We start from the raw sequence: 23,373 nt of genomic DNA, 5'->3' as shown, positions 1-23,373 counted from the left end.
TGTTCCTCTAGATCTCACAGTTTCAGTATATCGTATCTTACTTCCATCCGGTATTTGCTATATTAGCGTTTTTCAAGTGTGGGGCTTGGGCTAAGGTTTTTGTCCCATTGTACTTTATGGTCATGACTTGTAATACAATAGAATCACTGATCATGAAACTGATCTGGCTTATGTTCCCAGTGTGGTCGCCACCTTTATACTTTGGGAGGCATATAATAGAAGAGCTTAGCAATTACACATCTTTTTTCTCCTTCTCAGGTGCTCAACCTGTGAAGGAGACATCCTTTTACCCTCCCAGTCCTCCCCCCAGATCATTTACATTTGAGAGTTTTGAAGTTTTTGAATGGCCTTTTAATGCTGTTGAGACTTGTTTGCTGATGGTGATGGGTGGGGATCACCATGCTAGCACGCATACAGAGTGTGTTTTGCCCACGACTGATTTCAAGAGTTAAGCAGAGTCAGGTTTGGGTCTTGTCTAGGGTCAAACGACGATGTAGGAGGACCGAGAGATTTTCCCTGAGGCTGGACAGTCATGAGTGGCAGGGTGTGTGGGATAGTATTGGCAAGTATCTAGGTCAGTGGGCCCCTCCAGTACTTTGGAATTTCACTACCGAACAACTGCAAAATCCAGAAGAATTAGTAAAACACTTAAATGAGGTGTGTGGTCATTCTGGCCATACCAGAGATGGACAAATCATGGCAACGTGCTGGGGCTTGGCCTATGCTTACAGGGCCTTGTTCAACACTATCCAGCACCTTCAAAAGGAAAAGAATGTTGGCGGATCTGAGGGCAAAGCAACAGTCAGCGCAGCTACTCCAGCTCCAGGCACAGCAGCTTCACCACCCCCAGCAACAAGTACAGTTGCTACTCAAACTTTGGCTGCAATGAACAGCGCAGCTACCCCAGTGGCAAGTACAGCAGCTGCTCAAACTTTGACTGCAACAGACAGCGCGGTTACCCCAGCTCCAAGCACAGCAGCTGCACCACCCCCAGGAACAAGTACAGTTGCTACTCAAACTTTGGCCTCAATGAACAGTGCAGCTACCTCAGTGGCAAGTACAGCAGCTGCTCAGACTTCAACTGCAACAGACAGCGCGGTTACCCCAGCTCCAAGCACAGCAGCTACACCACCCCCAGCAACAAGTACAGTCGCTACTCAAACCACAGTGATAATCACTGCAGCCAAACCAGAGGACCAATTCGTACCAATATCGGTTGCCCCTGTACGCAAGAGAACAAGCAAAAAAGAGGCAAGAAGGGTGAAGCAAGATGAAGAAGCAATGTATTCACCACCCGGTCTAGCATCTGATCAGGAGTCATCATCACATGACAAAGAAGAAGAAGAAGAGGTAACTTCTCGACCTCGGACCTCAACCGAGCTGCGGAATATGCGAAAAGATTTTACCCTTCAACCAGGGGAGCACATCATCACCTGGTTACTCCGATGCTGGGACAATGGGGCCGATGGTCACGAACTAGAAGATACAGAAGCCAAGCAGCTGGGATCACTTGCTAGAGAAGGGGGTATTGACAAAGCAATTGCAAGAGAGAAAAAGTCCCTCAGCCTTTGGAGGTGGCTTTTGGCAGCTGTGAAAGAAAGGTTTCCATACAAGGACGATGTTATGAGTCATTTGGCCAAGTGGACTACTATAGACAAAGGCATCCAGTCTCTGAGGGAATCGGCCATCATAGAGACGATCTATCACATCAAGCCAAATAACGGGGATATACCCATGGATCCAGATGAAGTTGAATGTACACGACCCATGTGGCAAAAACTTACACGGAATGCACCGTCATCATATGCCCATTCATTGGCAACAGTAACCTGGAATGACATAGTACCACTAACAGTGGATGAAATGGTTCATAAACTCCGAGACTTCGAAGACAATCTCAACCCCTTCCATCATCTCAGCTGTGGAAAAACTGTCCCAGGACCTCAAACAATTGAGGGACAATCCATCTGATTTATCCAGCTCCTCACGTGTACCAACACACGTCTCAGCTATTAACAAAAGGTGTCCTATTGCTCGAGAGAGGAGATACAGGAGGTATACGCCACGGAGTACCCTATGGTTTTACCTGCTGGATCACGGAGAAGACATGACAAAGTGGGATGGAAAACCTACTTCAGCTTTGGAGGAACGGGTGAGTGAATTGAGGAGGGGAGCAAGGGCCAAGACTGATCGTCCCATGAGAGCTACAGCTTCAGTCTCTGGTGAGCAGTTTCCCAGATGGAGTGGAACAGCTGATTTGACTCCAGTTCCTGTGATAACGAAGAATAATCCCTTTTACCATGACTTAAGTGTCTAACGCTGGGATGACCATTAGAGGGGCCCTGCCTCCAGCCAGGTGGAGGTAGGGGACAATCAGATTTACTGGACTGTGTGGATCAGATGGCCTTGCACATCAGTCCCACAAAAGTATAAGGCTCTAGTAGATACCGGTGCACAGTGTACCCTGATGCCATCGAGCTGTCAAGGGGTGGAACCCATCTATATTTCTGGAGTGACAGGAGGATCCCAAGAGTTGACTGTGCTGGAGGCTGAAATCAGCCTGACTGGGAGGGAATGGCAAAAGCACCCTATTGTGACTGGTCCAGAGGCTCCATGCATCCTCAGCATAGACTGCCTCAAGAGAGGGTACTTCAAAGACCCAAAAGGGTATCGCTAAACTTTTGGTATTGCTGCTTTGGAGACTGAGGAAATTGAGCAGCTGTCCACTTTGCCTGCTCTCTCAGAAGATCCCTCTGCTATGGGGTTGCTGAAAGTTGAAGAACAAGAAGTGCCAATTGTGACCACAACAGTGCACCGGCGGCAATATCGCACCAACCGAGACTCCCTGATTCCCATCCATCAGCAGATCCGTAGACTGGAGAGTCAGGGGGTGATCAGCAGGACCCGCTCACCCTTTAATAGCCCCATATGGCCAGTGCGAAAGTCTAATGGAGAATGGAGACTAACAGTAGACTATCGTGGCCTGAATGAAGTCACACCACCATTGAGTGCTGCCGTACCGGACATGCTAGAACTTCAGTATGAACTAGAGTCAAAGGCAGCCAAGTGGTATGCCACGATTGATATTGCCAATGCATTTTTCTCCATTCCTTTGGCAGCAGAGTGCAGGCCACAGTTTGCTTTTACTTGGAGGGGTGTCCAGTTCACTTGGAACCGACTGCCCCAGGGGTGGAAACACAGCCCTACCATTTGCCACGGACTGATCCAGACTGCACTGGAACAGGGGCAAGCTCCAGAACACCTGCAATACATTGATGACATTATTGTGTGGGGCGATACAGCGGAAGAAGTCTTTGAGAAAGGGTGGAAAATAATCCAAATCCTGCTGAAAGCCGGTTTTGCCATAAAACGGAGTAAGGTCAAGGGACCTGCACAGGAGATTCAATTTTTGGGAATAAAATGGCAAGATGGACGTAGACAGATCCCCACAGATGTGATCAACAAGGTAACAGCAATGTCTCCACCAACTAACAAGAAAGAAATGCAAGTTTTCTTGGGTGCAGTGGGGTTCTGGAGAATGCACATCCCAAATTACAGTTTGATTGTAAGCCCTCTCTATCATGTGACCCGGAAGAAGAATGATTTTAAATGGGGCCCTGAGCAGCAACAAGCCTTTGAGCAAATTAAACACGAGATAGTTCATGCAGTAGCCCTTGGACCAGTCCGGACCGGGCCAGATGTAAAAAATGTACTGTACACTGCAGCTGGGGAGAACGGTCCTACCTGGAGCCTCTGGCAGAAAGCTCCAGGGGAGACTCGAGGTCGACCCCTCGGCTTTTGGAGTCGGGGATACAAAGGATCTGAGGCCAGCTATACCCCAACTGAGAAAGAGATACTGGCAGCCTATGAAGGGGTTCGAGCTGCTTCAGAAGTGATTGGCACTGAAGCACAGCTCCTCCTGGCACCCCGGTTGCCCGTGCTGGGCTGGATGTTCAAAGGCAGGGTCTCCTCTACACATCATGCAACTGATGCTACATGGAGTAAATGGGCTGCACTAATTACACAACGAACTCGAATAGGAAATCTCAGTCGTCCAGGCATTCTAGAAGTCATCATGGACTGGCCAGAGGGCAAAGATTTTGGAATGTCACCAAAGGAGGAGGTGGTGCGCGCTGAAGAGGCCCCACCATATAATAAACTGTCAGAAAGTGAAAAGCAGTATGCCTTGTTTACTGATGGCTCTTGCCGTATTGTGGGAAAGCATCGGAGATGGAAGGCAGCTGTATGGAGTCCTGGACGACAAGTTGCAGAAACTGCTGACGGAGAGGGTGAATCGAGTCAGTTTGCCGAGGTGAAAGCCATCCAGCTGGCCCTGGACATTGCTGAACGAGAAAAGTGGCCAGTACTTTATCTCTATACTGACTCCTGGATGGTGGCAAATGCCCTGTGGGGGTGGTTGAAGCAATGGAAGCAGAGCAACTGGCAACGCAGAGGTAAACCCATCTGGGCTGCTGCACTGTGGAAAGATATTGCTGCCCGGGTGCAGAACCTGGTGGTGAAGGTACGTCAGGTAGATGCCCATGTACCCAAGAGTCGGGCCACTGAGGAACACCAGAACAACCAACAAGTGGATAAAGCGGCTAAGATTGAAGTGGCTCAGATGGACTTAGATTGGCAACATAAAGGTGAATTATTTTGGGCCCGGTGGGCCCATGACACTTCAGGCCATCAGGGCAGAGATGCAACATATAGGTGGGCCCGTGATCGAGGGGTGGACTTAACAATGGACACTATTGCCCAGGTTATTCATGAGTGTGAAACATGCGCTGCAATTAAACAAGCCAAGCGGTTAAAGCCTCTTTGGTATGGAGGACGATGGTTGAAGTATAAATATGGGGAGGCCTGGCAGGTTGACTATATCACACTGCCACCAACCCGCCAAGGCAAGCGCCATGTGCTTACCATGGTGGAAGCAACCACCGGGTGGCTGGAAACATACGCTGTGCCCCATGCCACTGCCCGGAACACTATCCTGGGCCTTGAGAAACAGATTTTGTGGTGACACGGCACCCCAGAGAGAATTGAGTCAGACAATGGGACTCATTTCCAGAATAACCTTATAGATATTTGGGCCAAAGAGCATGGCATTGAGTGGGTATATCACATCCCCTACCATGCACCAGCCTCTGGGAAAATGGAACGGTACAATGGGCTGTTAAAAACTACACTGAGAGCAATGGGTGGGGGAACTTTCAAGCATTGGGATACACTCTTACCAAAGGCCACCTGGTTGGTCAACACCAGAGGATCTGCCAACAGGGCTGGCCCAGCCCAGTCAGAACTTTTACATATTGTAGAGGGGGACAAAGTTCCCATGGTGCATATGAAGAATTTGCTGGGGAAGACAGTCTGGGTTATTCCTGCTTCAGGTAAAGGCAAACTCACTCGTGGGATTGCTTTTGCTCAGGGACCTGGATATAGTTGGTGGGTAATGCAGGAAGATGGGGAAGTCCGATGTATACCTCAAGGGGGGTTGATTTTAGGGGAAAACAGCCAATGAACTTAACTGTATGCTGTTGCCTGCTGTGTAATACTTTTGTAGCCCATCAACTAGATGTCTCCAGGTCACCAGCGACTAGCCCTGACTTCCCTCCAGCCATCATCCCAACAGAGAATGAACTTTGATAGAACTGGATGAGTTCCGCAGTAAAGGAACGACCAGCATCAGCAGGCAACGATCCAATACTGCACACAGCCTTTCCTGCCCCGAAAGACTGTTACAAGAGATGGAACCTGCCATCATGGACCGAATGGACTCGGCAGCATTATAGGGATTGGTCCATGCACTAAGAAAATGATCTCTTTCTCTTGGTTTGTGTGTATATGGATGTATATATGTGGGAGAGTGATGGTGTATTGAAAATGTGGGATCTGAGTGTGACGTGAATGATACGGAATAAGGGGTGGGTTCAGCAGTAGCAGTCATGTTTATCCTTCGTGGCAGCTGATGCAGTGCTGTGTTTTGACTTCCAGCCTGGGAACAGTGCTGGTGATACCGATGTTTTCGGTTGCTGCTAAGTGATGTTTACCCTGACCAAGGACTTAGTGAGGCTCATGCTCTGCCAGGGAGGAGGGGAAGCCGGGAGGAAGCAGAGACGGGGCGCCTGACCCAGGCTAGCCAAGGAGGTATTCCATACCACAGCACGTCATGCCTGGGGTGAGGGGTAACTGGGAGTTACTCGGAAGGACACGGGCTTCCGGGTGGAACTCGTTTCTTGGCCGGTGGTATTGTATTCTCTTCCCTTGTTATTTTCCCTTATTGTTGTTGTTGGCAGTAGTGGTGGTGATTTGTGTTGTAGATTGGTTGCTGGACTGTTCTTGTCTCAACCCGTAGGAGTTGCACTCTTTCGATCCTCCTCCCTGTTCCTCCGGGAGCGGGGAAGGGGAGAGCCCTGGGGGGAGGGGGGGTATGGGGCCTCGATTGCTCTCAGCCCGGCACAAGTCACTGGGAGTGAGTGAACAAGCTGTCTGGCTAGGGTTTAAACCACGACACTGTTGTAGTCAGAGTTTGAGTAGCTGCTGTACTTGTCACTAGGGTTGATGTAGCTGCTGTATTTGGAGTTCGAGTAGCTGTGTTTTCTGTTGCTGTCATCAGATCCAGAGACATTTTTTTCCCTTTGAAGGTGCTGCATAGGGTTGAACAGGGCTCTGTAAGTGTAGGCCAAGCCCCAGCACATTGCCATGATTTGTCCCTCCCTGGTATGATCAGGATGACAACATACCTCATTTAAGGCAGGTCTCAAGGGTACCTAAAGGCCATTCAAAACCTTCAGAACTCTCAAAAGATGCTGTAAATAGTCTGGTGGGAGGGCTGAGAATGTAAGGGAATGTCTTCTTCATAGTTTGACCACCCGAGGAGGACAAAAAAATATGTAATTGGTGCAGCCCACTTACTCCATGTAGCATCGGTTGCATGATGTTTAGTGGAGACCCTGCCTTTGAACATCCAATCCAACACGGGCAGCCAGGGTGCCAGGAGAAGCTGTGCTTCAATGGCAATCATTTCTGAAGCAGCTCAAACTCCTTCATAGGCTGCCAGTATCTCTTTCTCAGTTGGGATATAGCTGGCCTCAGATCCTTTGTATCCTCAACTCCAAAAGCTGAGGGGTCGACCTTGAGTCTCCTCTGGAGCTTTCTGCCAGGGGCTCCAGGTAGGACCATTCTCCACACCTGCAGTGTATAGTACCATGTCCTAACTGCACTTTTGTGCCCCCAGAAGATCTGCTTCTAAATGAGCAGTATCCTAGAACAGGTGGTACATGCCTCTTCACAGGGAGTCAGAAAACAAGAAAACAAAATCATTCCACCTGGTAGAACTGAAAAATGAGTTTATTTCTCTTAGTAAGACAGCTTAAATGCACTGATTTTGGTGGGGAGGACAATGTGCACATTGTGACAGTATTTCGATGCTAATTCCCCTTCACTCCTGCATTGGCTCTCATTTGTTCTGAAGTACATTTGAAATGCATGTGATCCAAATCACTTTATTTTACATGCTTCTGGCTGCATTTTTGTACATTGAGGTCACAAATGGCATAGAAGATGGGACACAAATAATGAGATTAAAGTGGGTTCTAAAAGTATCAGTTGGTCTGGAAATACTATTTGACAGTATATAATAGCAGTTTCCTTAATTGCTCATGTGTACTTTGTAAATAAAACAGAGGGGTAAAGAATTGGGAAGACTGTTTTGTATTTAGAAAAATGGTCTGTGCAAGAAATCTTGAGTCTTAGACTTCCAACTCCCCTCCTTATTAGGATGGTGTATTTTCAGTCCTGATTTGAATGTGGAAATTATCTTTACTGGACTCCCACCACCCACCAAGGTGTGATCCAAGTCCCTAAAACTTGTACTTACGTCATTGTTGCTGTACACACCTCTAGAATGAAATGCTTTGAATTCCATCAACTTCTATGTTTGTTTTCTCTTATGATAGTGTTCAGTTCTTTTATAAGCCCAGATCACTCCCTAACTTTTTGATACTCTCTATAGATTACCTGATGATTCTTTATACTTATTACTGTATTCATAACACAGTAAATTTGGGAACAGTGTTGTCTCTTCAGGCCATTCCTTGTTAATAAGCAGTCATTCTATAAGCTAAAGTATGCCTCCTATGTGAAAAAATAGGTCTTATTCCAGGAAATTACTAAGTTGCTTCTGATGTGAATATCAGTACATTAATTGCTAAAAATGTTTTCCCCCAAAATTTTTTATATTGGGTATAAGATTATATTAGTCTTAAAACACCATCACAGAAGGTTGCCATAGTTGTGATGAGAGAGGCCATGTTCTTTTATTTATATCTAACAAAATGAACAAAGTTGCTTGAAGAAAAGAATTTGAAAGGGTGGGGAGGGAGAAAAAAAGAAAAAGCGAGGGACTGAGGGCAAACAAAAAAATCCCACATAGTTTTTTGAACAAATCACAATACATATAATTTTAGTGGTTTTGAACATTGGAATGTTTTATGCCATGAATCTGCAGTTATGCAGACAAAAATATTTGTCTTTTTTTAACAGCTGATTTTAATTTTTAAATCTAAAGCCAACACTGATGTAAGTTGTGATGTGCTCTGTAATACCAAACAGATGCATTGATGGGCTTTTTCAACTGTTGGATAAAGTTACTTAAATACGCATGTATGTCTTGTCAAGAAATCTGTATTCCAAAACAGTGATAAGATACATATGTAATTATTACTACTTGTTCCAAAAAGATTGTTGTATCTTCAGGTATCTGGCAATTTATGATTCAAAATTTCCATTCTTTTTCTCAGAAACACATTCAGTGTTTGTTTCCCCCTCACAATGCAGAAAAAAAAGGTCTCATATCCTCATTATTTCAGGAGCACAGAAAGATGTGAAACTAAGTAGAGTATCACACATATTACCACTTAGTTTATGTGAACTTGAGAAATCACTTAAAATGCCCTTGCTTTAGATTTCCCATTTGAAAAAAAAAATTGTTATAATTTTCCCATAAGACTTCAGTGTTCATAAATGACATGGAGGCCATTACACAGCTGGTTTGGTAATTATGAATGTATACTTATTTTAACTTATTTTAACAACTATCAGGAAAAAGGAACAAAAACAACAAAAAAATTGAATAGAAATCAAAACTCCAGTTGAACAGCTAAGCCAAAATTAACTTGATCTAAAGTAACTAAAGTGGTTTAAAATATTTTAAAGAATGAACTTCAAAATGACAGCTAAGATCTTAAAATAACATAACCAGAGCAATTATTTTATATTGTGTTTATGCCAAGAATAGCACATATGGTTTGAGCCAATAACTTGGACATCTAAGTGCCAGAATAACACAAATAAAACTAAAAAAAAAATATGCATAGGAGTCTCAGTGATAGCTGCACCTTTTATGTTTTTAGCTTGTCATCCATTCTTGTGCATATCTTTACAATGATTTGACATATAAGGGAAAAGTTTATTTTTATATTCTTGCCAAAACATGCACAATAGACCTGTCATCTTTATTTTGATTTGTTGTGGGATTCTGTTTGATGTATTTATACCAAATTTATTTAATTTAAAAATATGAAGTACTGGCAACCTAAGAAAGGTATTTCAAAATATGAAAGAGTTTTGCCAAAATTCATGTCAATCATTTTCCTAAGCTACTTTATTCATAGGATATACAGAGTATGATAACATAATATATAGATTAAGTTGCGTTATCTTGTCATAGCTTCTTGACAGAACAGTTTTTACTCTGTTGAAGCAAAATAAATATTAATATTGGTTGTACACTATGTTAGAAACCATAATAAAAGGAAAATTTAATTTAGACTGTCTTTGCCTACAGCAAATGAAGAAATATCCACCAGATAGCTTTTCTCTTTGAAGTACTTCAAGCCAAACCACAGACGACTGAAAGCAAAGGAAGCATTTTCCTTCATTTCAATGACCCTTGGAACCAAGCCAGAGTATAGAAAATAGTATATAACAACTACATTTGTGTAACACAGAAAATTGTTGGCCATTATAATTAGAACTTTTTAAATTTTCTATTTGCTATCAATATCACAAATTAAATATGTGTTATATGACATTTATTCTATGACATATTTTTATGCATATAGATTTTTATTATATGACATTTACAAGTTTGTTTATTATATGATATTTACAAGTTTAGTAATGCTATTTGTACATAGCAAGTCCAAAATATTTTATAGAGAGTATTTATTCTTTGTTTTAAAACAGATGAAAAAAAAAAGTTCAAGTTGTAGAAAAATCCAGTTGACTGATGCTTAACACAGAATATAGAACGCAAGTTAAATACAAGTTCTAGTGCCTTCACATTTAGGGTTTTTTCCATATGTGATCCAAATGAATATTTATTAAGAGAGAAAAAGAACTACATTGGAAGAAATTTGCTTTGCACATTGTTGAGGTCCCAGTTTATCCTGGGAAGCAGTTTCTTTTTCCCTAAACCATTGCATCAAACTGTCATCCACACAGTGGTTGTGGTGTGACACACAAAAAGTAACTGCCGATTATCACCACAGAAATTAAATAAGGAGAACATTCTTAAGCACATGGTTGGTTGAATTTTCCACTTGGTTTGAAAGGTTTGGAATTATGGGTTATCTAAAGTGGACACTAAATAACAGAACAGCATAACATATGTTTGCCCACTCTGTCATACAATTACTTCAAATTCAGTAAGTATGTAAACATCAGACTTCAGCATAATTTTGACAGAGGAAATGAAACTAGCAAACAGAGTGTGCACTTTAGGGTCTGGACAGTGGCAGTGGATAAGGCAGTGAGTTGCCCCACTGCTCCTGAGATGCTCTGCATAACTTTGAAGAAAACAGAAGTGCTTTGAAGTTCAATAGGTTAAGATATTAATTACTTGATTTTTAATAACAGGGTAATATAAAACACTGCAGAAAATGCCTGTAATATTGGCAGGAGAAATACTGAACTAAAGCAAATTCTGAGCTGCAGGAAATGGATTCAGTTACACTAACTTCAGGGTTAGTGTATCTAATCGCACTGGGCCTGAAATCATCCAGAAATCTTTGGCATTGCTTATGGTGGTAATAGTTTTGTTGTATAATTAATAGGATTTAATTCATAATCATGAATCATACGAAATATTTTGTATTGCTATGAACCAAATTGCTTTCTACAGTAAGTCTGATTTACTTGCCAAAACAGAAAGATTTAACATGGATTTAATCTTCAGTTAATAATGTATGTTGGTGCTAATAAGTAAATTTAGTATCTGTTTTCATCCGAATTTATTTTAATGTAATATCCATGATTAACCTGAAGACTCATCCCAGTTCCTTTTATATCAGGAAAAGTGAAATACTGGTTAGTGTTGAGCAAGCTGTAAGTTGACCAATGGCACAAAAGCTGAGCAGTGGCACAGGGGCAATGTAGACCTTTCATATACTTCTGCATTAAGAACAAAAAGTGAATCAAAGAAGCAGAAAAGCCACACTCTCTGGCTGCCAGCTTACAGCGCTCGAATTGGCCCCACCTTTAAAGACATCTCTCCCTCATTCACTTCATAGGAATCAGGAACATCTCTTAGCCAGATGATTGTACCTCTGAGCTAGCTCCATTCTGGAAGTGGGCCAACTTCTTCACCCCCAAAAAAAGACCTTAAAATTGTCTCTTTTGCCTCCCTTGTGTGAGCACATTCAGGCTGCCCTTATGATAGCTGAATTATAGACCCATAGAACCATAGGACTTCTCACATTGGAAGGGACCTCAAAGAATCATCTGTTCTAACATTTTCTGGGGAGCCTAGACAAAATCATCTAGGATCCTGTCCAATCACATCTTGAAAACCTGCAACAGTGGGACTCCACCACACATTTGGAAGACTGTTTTTTCAGTGAGTGACTGTTCTTATTGCAGAAAGTTTCTTTCTTCTATTGAAATGAAACCTCTCCTGATGAAACTTCCACACACTGCTGCTCCATCCTCCATCCTCTCCATCCTCTTTTTAGAGACTTTTAAGTACAAGAAAACTGTGACGAGGTTACCCTCAAGTCTTCGTTTCTCCAGGGAGAAAAGAACTACTTCCTTCAGGTCTTTCGTCACAGGGCAGGTTCTCCAGCCTTTTGGTGGTCTTCATTGCCCTCCTTTGGACACTCTTCAGTCTTTCTGGTTTTAATTTTGGGGGCCAGAACTGGACACAATAATCTTGGTGTGGCCTGACAAGCACTAAGTAGATCAGGATGATCATGTCTCTATGTCTGCTAGCAATGCCCCATGGGCACAGCCCAGGATCTGATTAGCCTTTGTTGCCACAGCAGCAGTCTGCTGACTCATGTTGACCTGCTTGTTCACCAGGATTCTCAGATCCCTTTCAGCAGCCTTGGTCCTCAACCTAGCCTGTATGGAGCTATTCAGTCTGACCCAGCTGCAGGACTTTAAGATATATCTGTGCTAAAATCTATGTTAAACTCCATGAAGCTCCATGAAGGATCCTTTTTCAGCCTGCCCAGGTCACTTTCTAAGATGTTCTGTCCCCATCATCACCCAGTTTAGGCTCATCAGCGAACTTGTTGACAGTGCTTTCAGTCTCATCTTCCAAGTCATCTGTGAAGATGCTGAACAGTGTGGGGTCCAGTATGAATCCCTGGAGGACTCCATGTGTGACATGCTGCCAGCCTGACTAAAAACTGTTGATCACCACTCTCTGAGTGTGGCCTGTGAGCCAATTTCCTCCCCATCTTGCAGGCCACACATTCAATCTGTACCTTGTAAGAACTATTCCTTGAGTTGGTACTTTCATGGCCCCACATTATGGCTCTACTCCTCTTTGCCACAACAGCTCATCACCAATTACCATGACGTGATGTCCTTGCACTTCCTCAGTGCCCTAGTTGTTTTGCTAATATTAGAATAACTTGTTCTGCTAGAATTAGAAGAATTTTTCAGCTTTTCCAAGTTTCCACCTCTTTTCATAAAGTGAGTCTTCTGACTCAAGTGATATTACTGAGTATGACAACTCTTTTTTGAAAATACTTCAAATAAATGCAAACCTACTTCTTCACTGTATACTCTGTGTCGATGGTGCTGATGAGAATAAACTACATACAGATTATGAAAAAGTAGCAAGATTAGAGTGGTACTCCCTAATTAATGAGCTAAGAGTGGAAGAGTCATGGAAATTCCTTTCCTAACTTCTGGTAGGATTAATCATCCTTTCTTTTTTACTGCTAGAAATGCTTATATATGCAAAATTCTGACTTAAGTAATAGTTTTAATCAATTGCTTCTATTCCTTATACTAAAAGTGTAATTTGTTCTTTATCTATTCCTTTTCAGAATGTCATCCTAGTAATTCTAATTCATCAGCTATGAAGTGTAACTGGAAACCACAGCAAATGACGCTGTTGCGGCATGACATTGCAGAAAGCATTCTTATATTTTTGCTCCCTTTTTTATCAGGTGTTTGAAAAGAAATTTTTTGTGTTCTGTCAGAATGTTTTAAAGTCTACTAAAGATCTGTGAGACAACTATAGAGAAAACTAATGCAAAATTCCATACAGAATAATTTATTTCGTAAGAAAAAAAAGAATGACAAAATAATTTACCTGTAAGTTTGCAGTGTCATGTAGAGATTATATGTATTTAGGTTTACTTCATTTTCTATTTAGTAACACACTAAATTCACTAAATTGCCTACATTGTATTTTTGTATTATTCCTTATAGCAGGATTTCTTTTCAAAGGCCAGTGGTAGAGTACAACATTCTTACCAGTTTTCCAGCAAGATCTGGTTTTGCAAATTCATCATATTCTGATGGTCATGCGAAATGTAAATCAAAGCAGAGAACCTATTTTCTGAAGGTATTTCAGCAATCAGGCTGTGAATCTTGACTGGTGTTAGATTACTGCACAGTAATACACTATTTCCTAATTACAGAACTGCAAAATAATCTAACTGATAGGAAATGGCACATATAAACATCCATCAAAGTGATTTGATATTTGGATCCAGCTGACATAAAAAATTAATATAATATGAAGTATTCTTGATGCTGTATGTATAAATAGTATAAATTGATCAAAACAAATGTTAAGAAGAGCATGACAGCTAGATACTTTTCTTGATTGTTTTGACAATCTCATTATTATTTCAGTGGAATTACATGTTTTCATGCTTTCAGCATGTGATGTGTGTCAGTTGCAGGACTCCTAACACCAAATCAAATTTAAAAACAATAACCTACAGAAGATTTGACTGCCAAGTTTTTACAGTGTTCTTCAGTCCATTATTTCTTTTTTTTAATCACTTGAGTTCACCAATCTAGTGCTTTTAGTTTAATTATTAACCCATGAAACTTGATTACGCAATATCCACACAGACATTTATTCGTCCAACTTAGTACTATTTTAGGACTTCATGTAAAAAAATGGCAGCCTATAATCAATTTGAAAGTGCCTTCTCTATCATAGGTTTCTTCTGCAATTGAGACACCCTTTCTTTAAATTCAGCTGGTCTAGTAAAAGGTGGTCCTGGTCTAGGGGGCTTGGAACCAGATGATCTTTAAGGCCCCTTCAACCCAAAACATTCTATGATTCTATGAATGTGAGACTTACCATCTTTAAAATACAATTGAGATATAAACATATCCAAACTAGGTTCATCTTAAGATTTTTCTGTCAGATGAGTATCTGGCAAGTCAATACTTAAAAGTAACTTTTATCAGTTTTATTTATTTTTTAGGACAAATAGATGACCTTCTAAGAAGATGAAGTGGTAAAATTATAATGTTATTCTAATATGGTTACAATTGGGATTACTCTTTTATGCAATAATGGGGTAGCTTTCTGATATAGTACTGTTTTCCAAGAGATGTAGAAAATAACCAGAAAAGGGCATTATTGCTTCAGAATAGGTATTCACAAAGGGAGTTGTGATTATAATAGTATTAATTTATGCTTGACCTTCTAATCTGCAGACAGAGATGAAGTCAATCAAGAAAGAAAAATTGGAGTGTAATGCTATACTGTCTCTAAGACAGTGATTTCCATTTTTTGGAGTACATGCTTGAAAGAAAACTGAAACTGTTTCCAAGAACCTCTCTTAAAAATGTACTTTTGGGCAGTCCTGTCCTGCAACCCAAGTGAAGTTTGATTTTTTCTGACCTTTTACACTCTTAGGTTACTTCCTGACCTTTTTGGAACCAGTAAACAATATCACTGTAGTCCAGGGGCAAACAGCAATCCTCCACTGCAAGGTAGCAGGAAATCCATCTCCAAATGTCAGATGGCTGAAAAACGATGCTCCAGTGGTTCAGGAGCCAAGACGGATCATCATCAGAAAAACAGATTATGGTTCTCGTCTGAGAATCCAAGATCTGGATACCACAGACACAGGATACTATCAGTGTGTGGCTTCAAATGGGATGAAGACAATAACTGCAACAGGAGTGTTGTTTGTAAGGCTTGGTGAGTTCCTACTTTTATGATTACTCAGCTTTATAGACTAAGTATTAGTTTTCACAATAGCATAAGGAGAAATGAATTTGACGTTTTAAGAATAATTCTCAACATGAAAGGAAATAAATAAATCCACTGACTGGGGCCTCTCCCCCAGTGCAAAACTTCTTGGTTGAACTTGATACTCACTTATTGGTAATAAAATAAATACAGATGGAAAGGTCTGTAAATATGTAGTGAAGAAAAAAATCTAAAGGCATACCAGAATAAAATACAAAAAGATAACATTTCATTGCCTGGACTGCTGAACTCAGTCTGTGAAAAAAAAAAAAGTGAAGAGAAAAATAAGAAGCCATTTTCTACATGATGTTCATAGTGCTGGGCCCATCCTTGCAAAATATGACATCTGTACTGCTATGTGAAGCCTGGCCTCAAATTCTGCCCTTTGACAGCTGAAGGTGCACCACTCCTTTCAAGAAGTACTTATATTGCATTTTGAAGACTTAATCATCCAGCCTGAAAAGCAAGGTTTTATTTAGTTTGCTTCTGAAGCAATGAGGAAAATAATTCTAGAGATACTTTCTTAAAATTTCTTTTTGATTTTTGTGATGAAACTAGCGAACTCCACAGTTTACTTTGTAGTGATTCATTAAGCACTGGGTATTGGACCTTGTTCCTACTGTAACAAAGGTTAAGAGCATGCCCTTGTCATGTCATAAACTCCCATAGCAAGGCTCAGGTGGGGCTTATTAGGAGGTAAGTGGTGCGTTAAGATAACACATTGTCTTTTTAGCAGCCTGGTTTTTTACAGTGGGAGATATTTTCTAACAAAAATTAAGTTCACTCAAGTGGCTGCTTGAGCAGACAGAAGATTCATGTGATTTTTATTTGTGGCTTTGAAAATGGCGATATATAATTATGTGCAGGAACGCAGAGGGTTTTGCTTGAATCTTAAGACAAACCTTCTTTAAAGAGACGGTTTCCTTTAGATTGCTATTGACTTTTTTTATGCTGTTGTACTTGAGCCAAAGTTGCCAGCAATGTTTGTCTGTTTTATGTTTACAGGTCCAACAAACAGTCCAAATCACAATCTTCAGTAAGTACTTTTTTAGAAAATTACTTAATGCAGTCGCACAATTTTGTTCTGTAAGAATTTAGTTCATAAACTCAGTAAACACTGCCTGCAAACACAGTGTGATTGCTAAAAATACTTAATTTGCTTGAAAAGTCACAGAATGGATGAAGCTTTTTCAGACAGGGATAACATTGTATTATGGTGGGGTTTGGTTTGATCAAATTTTCTTCAGCAACTTCTGCTTGCTTATTTTATATTTTTGACAAGCAAAATACCACAAAGTCATGATGTTTGAACAGTACTTGTTTACAGAGCAAGTATGGGCTGGAAGAGTGGATAAAAATGAATGGATAAAGTGCTTATGTTGCTGCAGCTGTAAATTAACCCCTATTATATTATTAGAACTTGACAAACCAAATAAAACAAGACTAGAATGTCTTTCAATAGCTAGGTAAAACCTCTGTTTGCTATTGTCATTTGACTGGTTGTGATTCGGTGATATTTGTTATCTGCCTGGGCTCACTTGCTGATGCAAAAGGATGAAAATAGAGCAGTTATGTTTCATTGTCGTTGCTTTATGTGTTAGCTTTAATTTAAATACTTTGTATTGTATGATTTCTTGAAACAGATTCTGCAGTTGACTATCAATGGAGTAAAGAACGCAGTCTGAAGCCTTTTGATGTGTTAATGGCATAAAGTTAGTGTTGGTGATGGACTAATTAAAAATAAGAGTAAAAGCAAATTTGTAAAGACATGTGGATGCTTTTCAGAAGTACATTATTGATGAGTGTTTGTGATTCAGTGCTCCAGGCCAGGCTGAATGGAGCCTTGGGTGACATGGTCTAGTGTGAGCTGTCCCTGCCCATGGCAGAGGAGTTGGTAATAGATGATCTTAAGTTCTATTCCAACCCAAACCATTCTATGATTCTGTGATCTCTGAACTCCCAGCACCTTGAGTGGAAGCACTTAAATAGCTGCAGTGGCCTGACCACTAATCCACCCATCTTGCATGTACTTCAGTCAGTCATGTTACATATATAAAAATACTAGCACACGGTACACATTCTTGTATTTTATATATGCAGAAAGTGAAATGATTTTAAAGGATTTTAACATTATAGGGATTTAATAAGTTTTCTTATTTTTGTTATAATTGATGGCTAACTATTGAAGATTAAAAACAGCTGTTCATGACATAGTACAAGAAAAAAAAAAAAATCATTTTTGTAACCACCAAAATCTTAGCTCAGATCTTACAGCACTTTGAAAAACTGTCATGCACCTGATCTACAAAAGGGAAAAATAGCAAGATACCAGGAAGCTGCCTGATCTTTTACAAGATAGGAAGGAAAAGACTTCTACAAGAGACAGCAAACGGAAATATACATAATGAAGTACTGAGCGGAAGTTCAGAGAACAGTTCTCAAATGCAACTGAATATCTAGTAACCTCCGAGTACGATGTGAAAAACTGGGAACCAAATTTTACATATATTTACTTTTTTTTTTAATTGAGTAAAAATCTGATTTCTTTTGGTTTCCCTAACATTTCTTCTCCTGTACTTAACATCAACTTATTAATATAATATTTCAGAAATATCAACATAAATTTTTAAAAAATCCAACTGATAAAGTGGAAAGAAATGTACTGTGTGACACATACTTCTTAATTAAATGCTCCCCCAAGAAGTGGAAGTGAATTAAGGTTCCTGAGCCATCTTTCTTTCTGATTTTGCTTGGGTTTTGCCTTGACTATTCAACCTTTGTTGGTTTTGAGCTATAAGTTAAAAGAAAGATAGAACAACTAAAAAATCCTGTCATTTGGATTACAACACCTCTAAATCAGTCTTGTACCAATGGTGTTGGTGGTAGACCTGGAAGCAGTACCATCATTGTTTTGGACCTGCCATTAAAAGGTGAAGAGTACACTGCTGACAGATTTTTATTTTTTTTTTTTGGTTCCCCTCAGTATTCAACAGATTAAAGGAAAAACTGAAACTTGAGAAAAACAAGCTCAGGTCAAAGGTCAAGCGCAAAGTCATGAGGGACTTACCACATGAGGTCCAGGAGCTTCCAGGGATTACAGATCTTTGCCTTATTGCATGCCTGATCCTGTTTCAATTTTTTTTTATCTTTCCTACTTAATAACATCTTCATCTTCATCTTTCCAATATTCCCATCCTTCCTTTTGATACTGCCTTTCTTTTCTTTCTCTTCTTATGCTCACAATTGTCCCCATGTTTCTCTGTTCCATGCCCACCACCTAGTCCTTCAAATAAAATAATTTGGCAGTATTATTTTTTACTTTTCAGAAACTGATCATGATTTTTTTACCTGAATATTTTGGTAACATTATGCAGGTCAATTTGTAAGCCAGGGAAGAGGAAAAAGACAAAAGAAATACCTAAGTGCTTGGAAGGAGTCCACATGGAACAAAAGGTTCTTTATTTTTGCTGGCTGCACAGCACAGTTTTGCATTGAGCCACCTGAGAGCTGTTTCTCCTGGCATTAGTGCTTCCAAAAAGACACACTTCAGCAGAAGTGCTGAAACCTAAAACCATTGTAACTTGGTTTAAAATTATACTTAAATGAATCATTATGGGATAAAAAACATTACCTATGTAGACACCATCTAGCAAGGTATTTTTATGCAGTCCACGTGTTCTGCTGCGGATTTCTAGAAACTGTCCACAATTAAAGATTGTCAGAGATCAGATGTGCATTATGCAGTCAGACTTGCCAGCGCAAAAAAGGGCCTTGACCTTCAGATAGTGAAGTTGCGACATTTCCACAAAAATCTGGAAGTAAAAGTTTTCAACCAAATACTTTGTCTTAATCTGGTGTAGATTCTTTTGAGAGGATGAAGAGGTCTTTATTTTCTGTGAAGGTCTGTACCTGTAAAAATTTGTACATATTTTTCTGTAGAAATGGGGATATACAATCCATCCTAATTATTAATCAGAAGTATAAAAATTATTGAATGAATTAATAGCTAGTACAAATTTATTTACAAAAGAAACAGAATCAAAATACAGTCAGAAAACTAGCATTTAACCAGCCTTTGCTGTCCAAAACCTGTGCTATTAGAGGACTTTTCTACTAGAGAACAAGCCAGCTGGTTAAGTAATTTCTGTCATTGCACAATGCTATTACCTTTTATTTCATTACTTTTATTAGCTTTTTACCTTCTAAAGAGAAACATGCTGTCTGTTCAGGAAGGTATGAGTGAGTGGAAACAAACAGCAAGGGGTTGGAACTAGATGATCTTAAGGTCCTTTCCAACCCTAACTATTCTGTGATTTTATAAATAAGTAGCAAATAACAGAGAATATTTTTAGTATGATTTAAAATTAAGCAGCAGGTGTTTATCTCTTGGAGTCAAGCATAGGTGGGCCAAAACAGTTGTCTTCCTCTTTAGAGGTGTTCCTCCTACAAGATAATGTTATTTTAATAGACTGTGTGTTCTCTAGTCTAATGTATATTTGTTTTGAACAATTAGATTGAATTTTACCCATGGGGCAAATTCCTGGTTTGAAACCTTTTAAAGTTCTCATTAAGGCTGTGACTACAGTGGTGCCACCTTGAAAGGAACTTGAGATAGAAGATGTCTGACAGTTTGTTGTCTCTGAGGCTTCTGGAAAATCTGATGAGTGATGAAGGCACAACAGTACAGGCAGGAAACAGTAGCTATAAACTCAGCCTTTGCCAAGTGTGGATGTATAAAACTGGCTCTGTTGCCAGTGCTTCACTTTTCCCCACATGAGTTTTCTGCAGTCTGCTCAGGATGCCAGGAGGTGGACATTCCAGAGCCCTCTGCAGGGGAATTTCACTTCCTAAGAAACTTTGAGAAGTCCCTGTTTTATCAAACTCTGACTAAAATCAGTTTTGGATTTGCAGTCACAGATACCTATACATGCTGGACTCTTAAAAGGAGAAATAGGTGGGAAGAAACACCATCATCACATAGAAATTGTCATTACTTTGGGGAGAAATTTTTGAGGTATTAATCATTCAGAATAAATTTGCGTGCTCTCATGCCTTATTTTCTTCAAGTGATTTGGGACAACAGGTAAAATGTTAAAATTCAATCCATTGAATAAAAGTGATGAAACAATTGTAGTTGGGAAAATAACAGTTCTTTCAAACAATGGGAAACAGAATGTCTAAAAACCAGTAACATGCCTGAGTTAAAACTCTGGTGAGGAATCCTGAATTTGGGGTGGGCAATTTATTCTCTATGGGTTTGCATATGTCATAGCTTTTATCGCATAGCCAAAGCACATCTCTTCTGTGATCCCAAAGGGGCAACTTCTGCATGATGTGACAGCTACTTACACAGCTTTATGACGGGGGCAAATTATTTTCATCATGACAAATCTTCACATAAATATAAGATGGAGAAAGGTATATAGAGCCTTGGGAAAGAGGCTGGAAAGGAGTGGGCCATCAGAGCACCTCACCTGGAGTTCACTTTCCTGAACAAGGCTGGGGTCTTCCAGGTAAAAGACAGTATCTGTGGGGGAAAAGAGTTTTGTAAACTGGATTTGTCTGGCAAACCAAAGGTACTCAAGATCATGTTAAAAAGGAAGAATACCTATGGTCAAACAGCAGCACCACTTGCATCTTCATCCTGTCCTCAGGTGGTGTGGCAAATACTCTTTAAGTCTCACTGCAGTTCAGCCGCTGATAACAACGCTTTTAATCTTGTAAGGTTACAAGGTTATTTTAAAGTTCACATAAACAGATGTTTAGATAACCAATACAAGGTTGCTTCAACTCAGGAGTTACAGTGTTTATTCAGGCCCATGAGGACCAGGTGTTCAGTGATCAGCCTCCTCCAGAATGACATGCACACCTTTTGTTTCAACAAAACATACACTTGGCTGAGCTGACCATATTTGAAGTGTACATACTTTTTCTAAGATATTTGTGGTAACATGCTGAAATTACAGAATAAGCACATACTTTGCATTCTGTTTTCCTGTTTTAATCAAGGAAGAAGAAGGATTTTGTGATTAAAACACTGGACCATAATTTTAGAGGTCTGGATTCAATTTCTTGCTGTGTGCCTGTCTCCATGTGTGATTGCAGCAAGTGTTTAACCTTTGTCTCTCCATGTTTTGTACATCAAATGGAGATGGTCAGTCTTGGGAATTTTTTGCCTTCCCCTATTACGGGATCAGATTGTTTCAAAATGTTTAGGGTACATTCTCTCTCCCCATAAAGCATGGAATGTTATTCCTATTTTATGAGTGAGGAATTGAGGCACAGATTATCTCGGGCTGGTCTACATTAAACAGCATGTGTTTGCCTTGGCAGATTTCCTGGCTCCCTGACAATCCAATCTGGGGATCTGGCTGGAACATGTTACAATTCCCTCCTAGCCCCTGTGTGTCAGTTTCCTTTTTTCTTTCAAGGTTGAGGGCGGAAGGAGCTGTATTTCACCCTGGTGTGGGGCTGGGGCTCCTTTCAGGGAATTTCGATCCACAATCTCAGATCTGATTCTGGGTCCATTGGTTTAAGTGTCCTTTGACAGTCACTCAGTCTGAGACAGGATATTTGCAGAGGAACAAGAGAACTGAAACCAAGTCTGTACTAAATCGTTTTACATGCTCTTTTCTCTATTGCGTATTTTAGAGAGCAGTTTTTTGGTACAGTGCCTGTTTTTACCCTACCTGTGTATGATGCAGCTTAGTGTGCCTCATATCGTGTCACAAATAATAAGTAACTGAAAATTATACTCTGGTCTGTCCAGCACAGTAGAGTACACTCAGAGGAAGCTGACCCTCTGTCTTGTAATGGAATCTGTGGAAATTTTATCCTAATCTTACTTTTGTATTTCAAAAATTACAATTTTTCTCATTAAACCCTCAGACTATGTGTAATTCAAGGCAGAATTAAAGAGCAGTGGAAGTATTGGTTTTGGTTGCTTTGAACCACAACAGATCCCAGCTTCGTCCCATAGTGCATTATTTCTTCAGCTTTAAACTTGCACTTAAATCTTTTCTAATCACTACTGAATAAATGACGATGTCTAATGCATTTTGTGTTTAGCGACAGAAGTAGAAATTCAGTGTGCTTACAAAATTGACTACTTTTAAAAGCCAGATGAGTATTTAAACTAATATGCACAGCATCTTGAAGTAGACCCAAGTGTCTGTATGCCTGCAATGTGTTATCTGGGGAAACCGTTGCAAGTGGTAGTTTTTTCTTTTCCTTCACAGGAAGGGAGAACAAAGGAAAGAAGCTGACAGGGAATACAGAAAAAAGGATATTAATTTGTTTCTATTTGTTGCGCTCACTAATCTATATTATTCAGAAAGCCCAAAACCCAAAGGGAAGCCAAACATTTGCAAAAATGATTGAACTTTTTTTTTTTTCTTTGTGCTACTGAATAAATTGAATGCCCCTGTGACTTACGCTGTAATGCAGCTACTTTGCACTGCTTTACTGAGCCCGGCTGTAAAGACAAGAAAGCAGCCCTATGGGACTTACCTGCTCTTTGGCAAGGTTTCCAAATACCTTAAGAAGTGATTAGTTACACTTCTGTCTACTCTTACAGTTAAGCTAATTTAAGGTTACATGTGAAGAACCACCTTCCCACTTGTGAGAAGCAGTACTATCAAGCAACTTTTAAATGGGTTGGATCAAGCAGTGTAATGAATGCAATGCTTACCATTTTGCATTTACATATAGGGTTACAGCAGGCAGTACATCAAAGCACAGAACACTTTCTTTCCTATGAGTTCTGTTTTCCAGAATTTACAAATATAGCTTGTAGGTGGATATTAAAGGAAATTGATGGTTTCCATACTGGAGAATTTCCCTACAGCCTGTAT

At 40.2% G+C, this 23,373-nt stretch overlaps 1 protein-coding gene across 1 annotated transcript in view; it reads left to right on the top strand.

The window, feature by feature from the left end:
• Positions 1-23,373, top strand: part of ROR2 (receptor tyrosine kinase like orphan receptor 2) — a 164,606-nt gene that overhangs the window by 102,574 nt on the left and 38,659 nt on the right. Inside the window, exons 3-4 of the mRNA XM_061456367.1 lie at positions 15,182-15,469; positions 16,526-16,556. Of these exons, the coding sequence (XP_061312351.1) occupies positions 15,182-15,469; positions 16,526-16,556 (319 nt within the window). The remainder of the gene's footprint in view (positions 1-15,181; positions 15,470-16,525; positions 16,557-23,373) is intronic.

Source organism: Pezoporus flaviventris, unplaced genomic scaffold (assembly GCF_033815535.1).
Source record: "Pezoporus flaviventris isolate CSIRO_AGI_PZ_B2104156 unplaced genomic scaffold, CSIRO_AGI_Pfla_v1 ptg000022l, whole genome shotgun sequence".
Taxonomy (NCBI): domain Eukaryota; kingdom Metazoa; phylum Chordata; class Aves; order Psittaciformes; family Psittacidae; genus Pezoporus; species Pezoporus flaviventris.
This window is presented reverse-complemented; position numbering and strand designations above follow the sequence as displayed.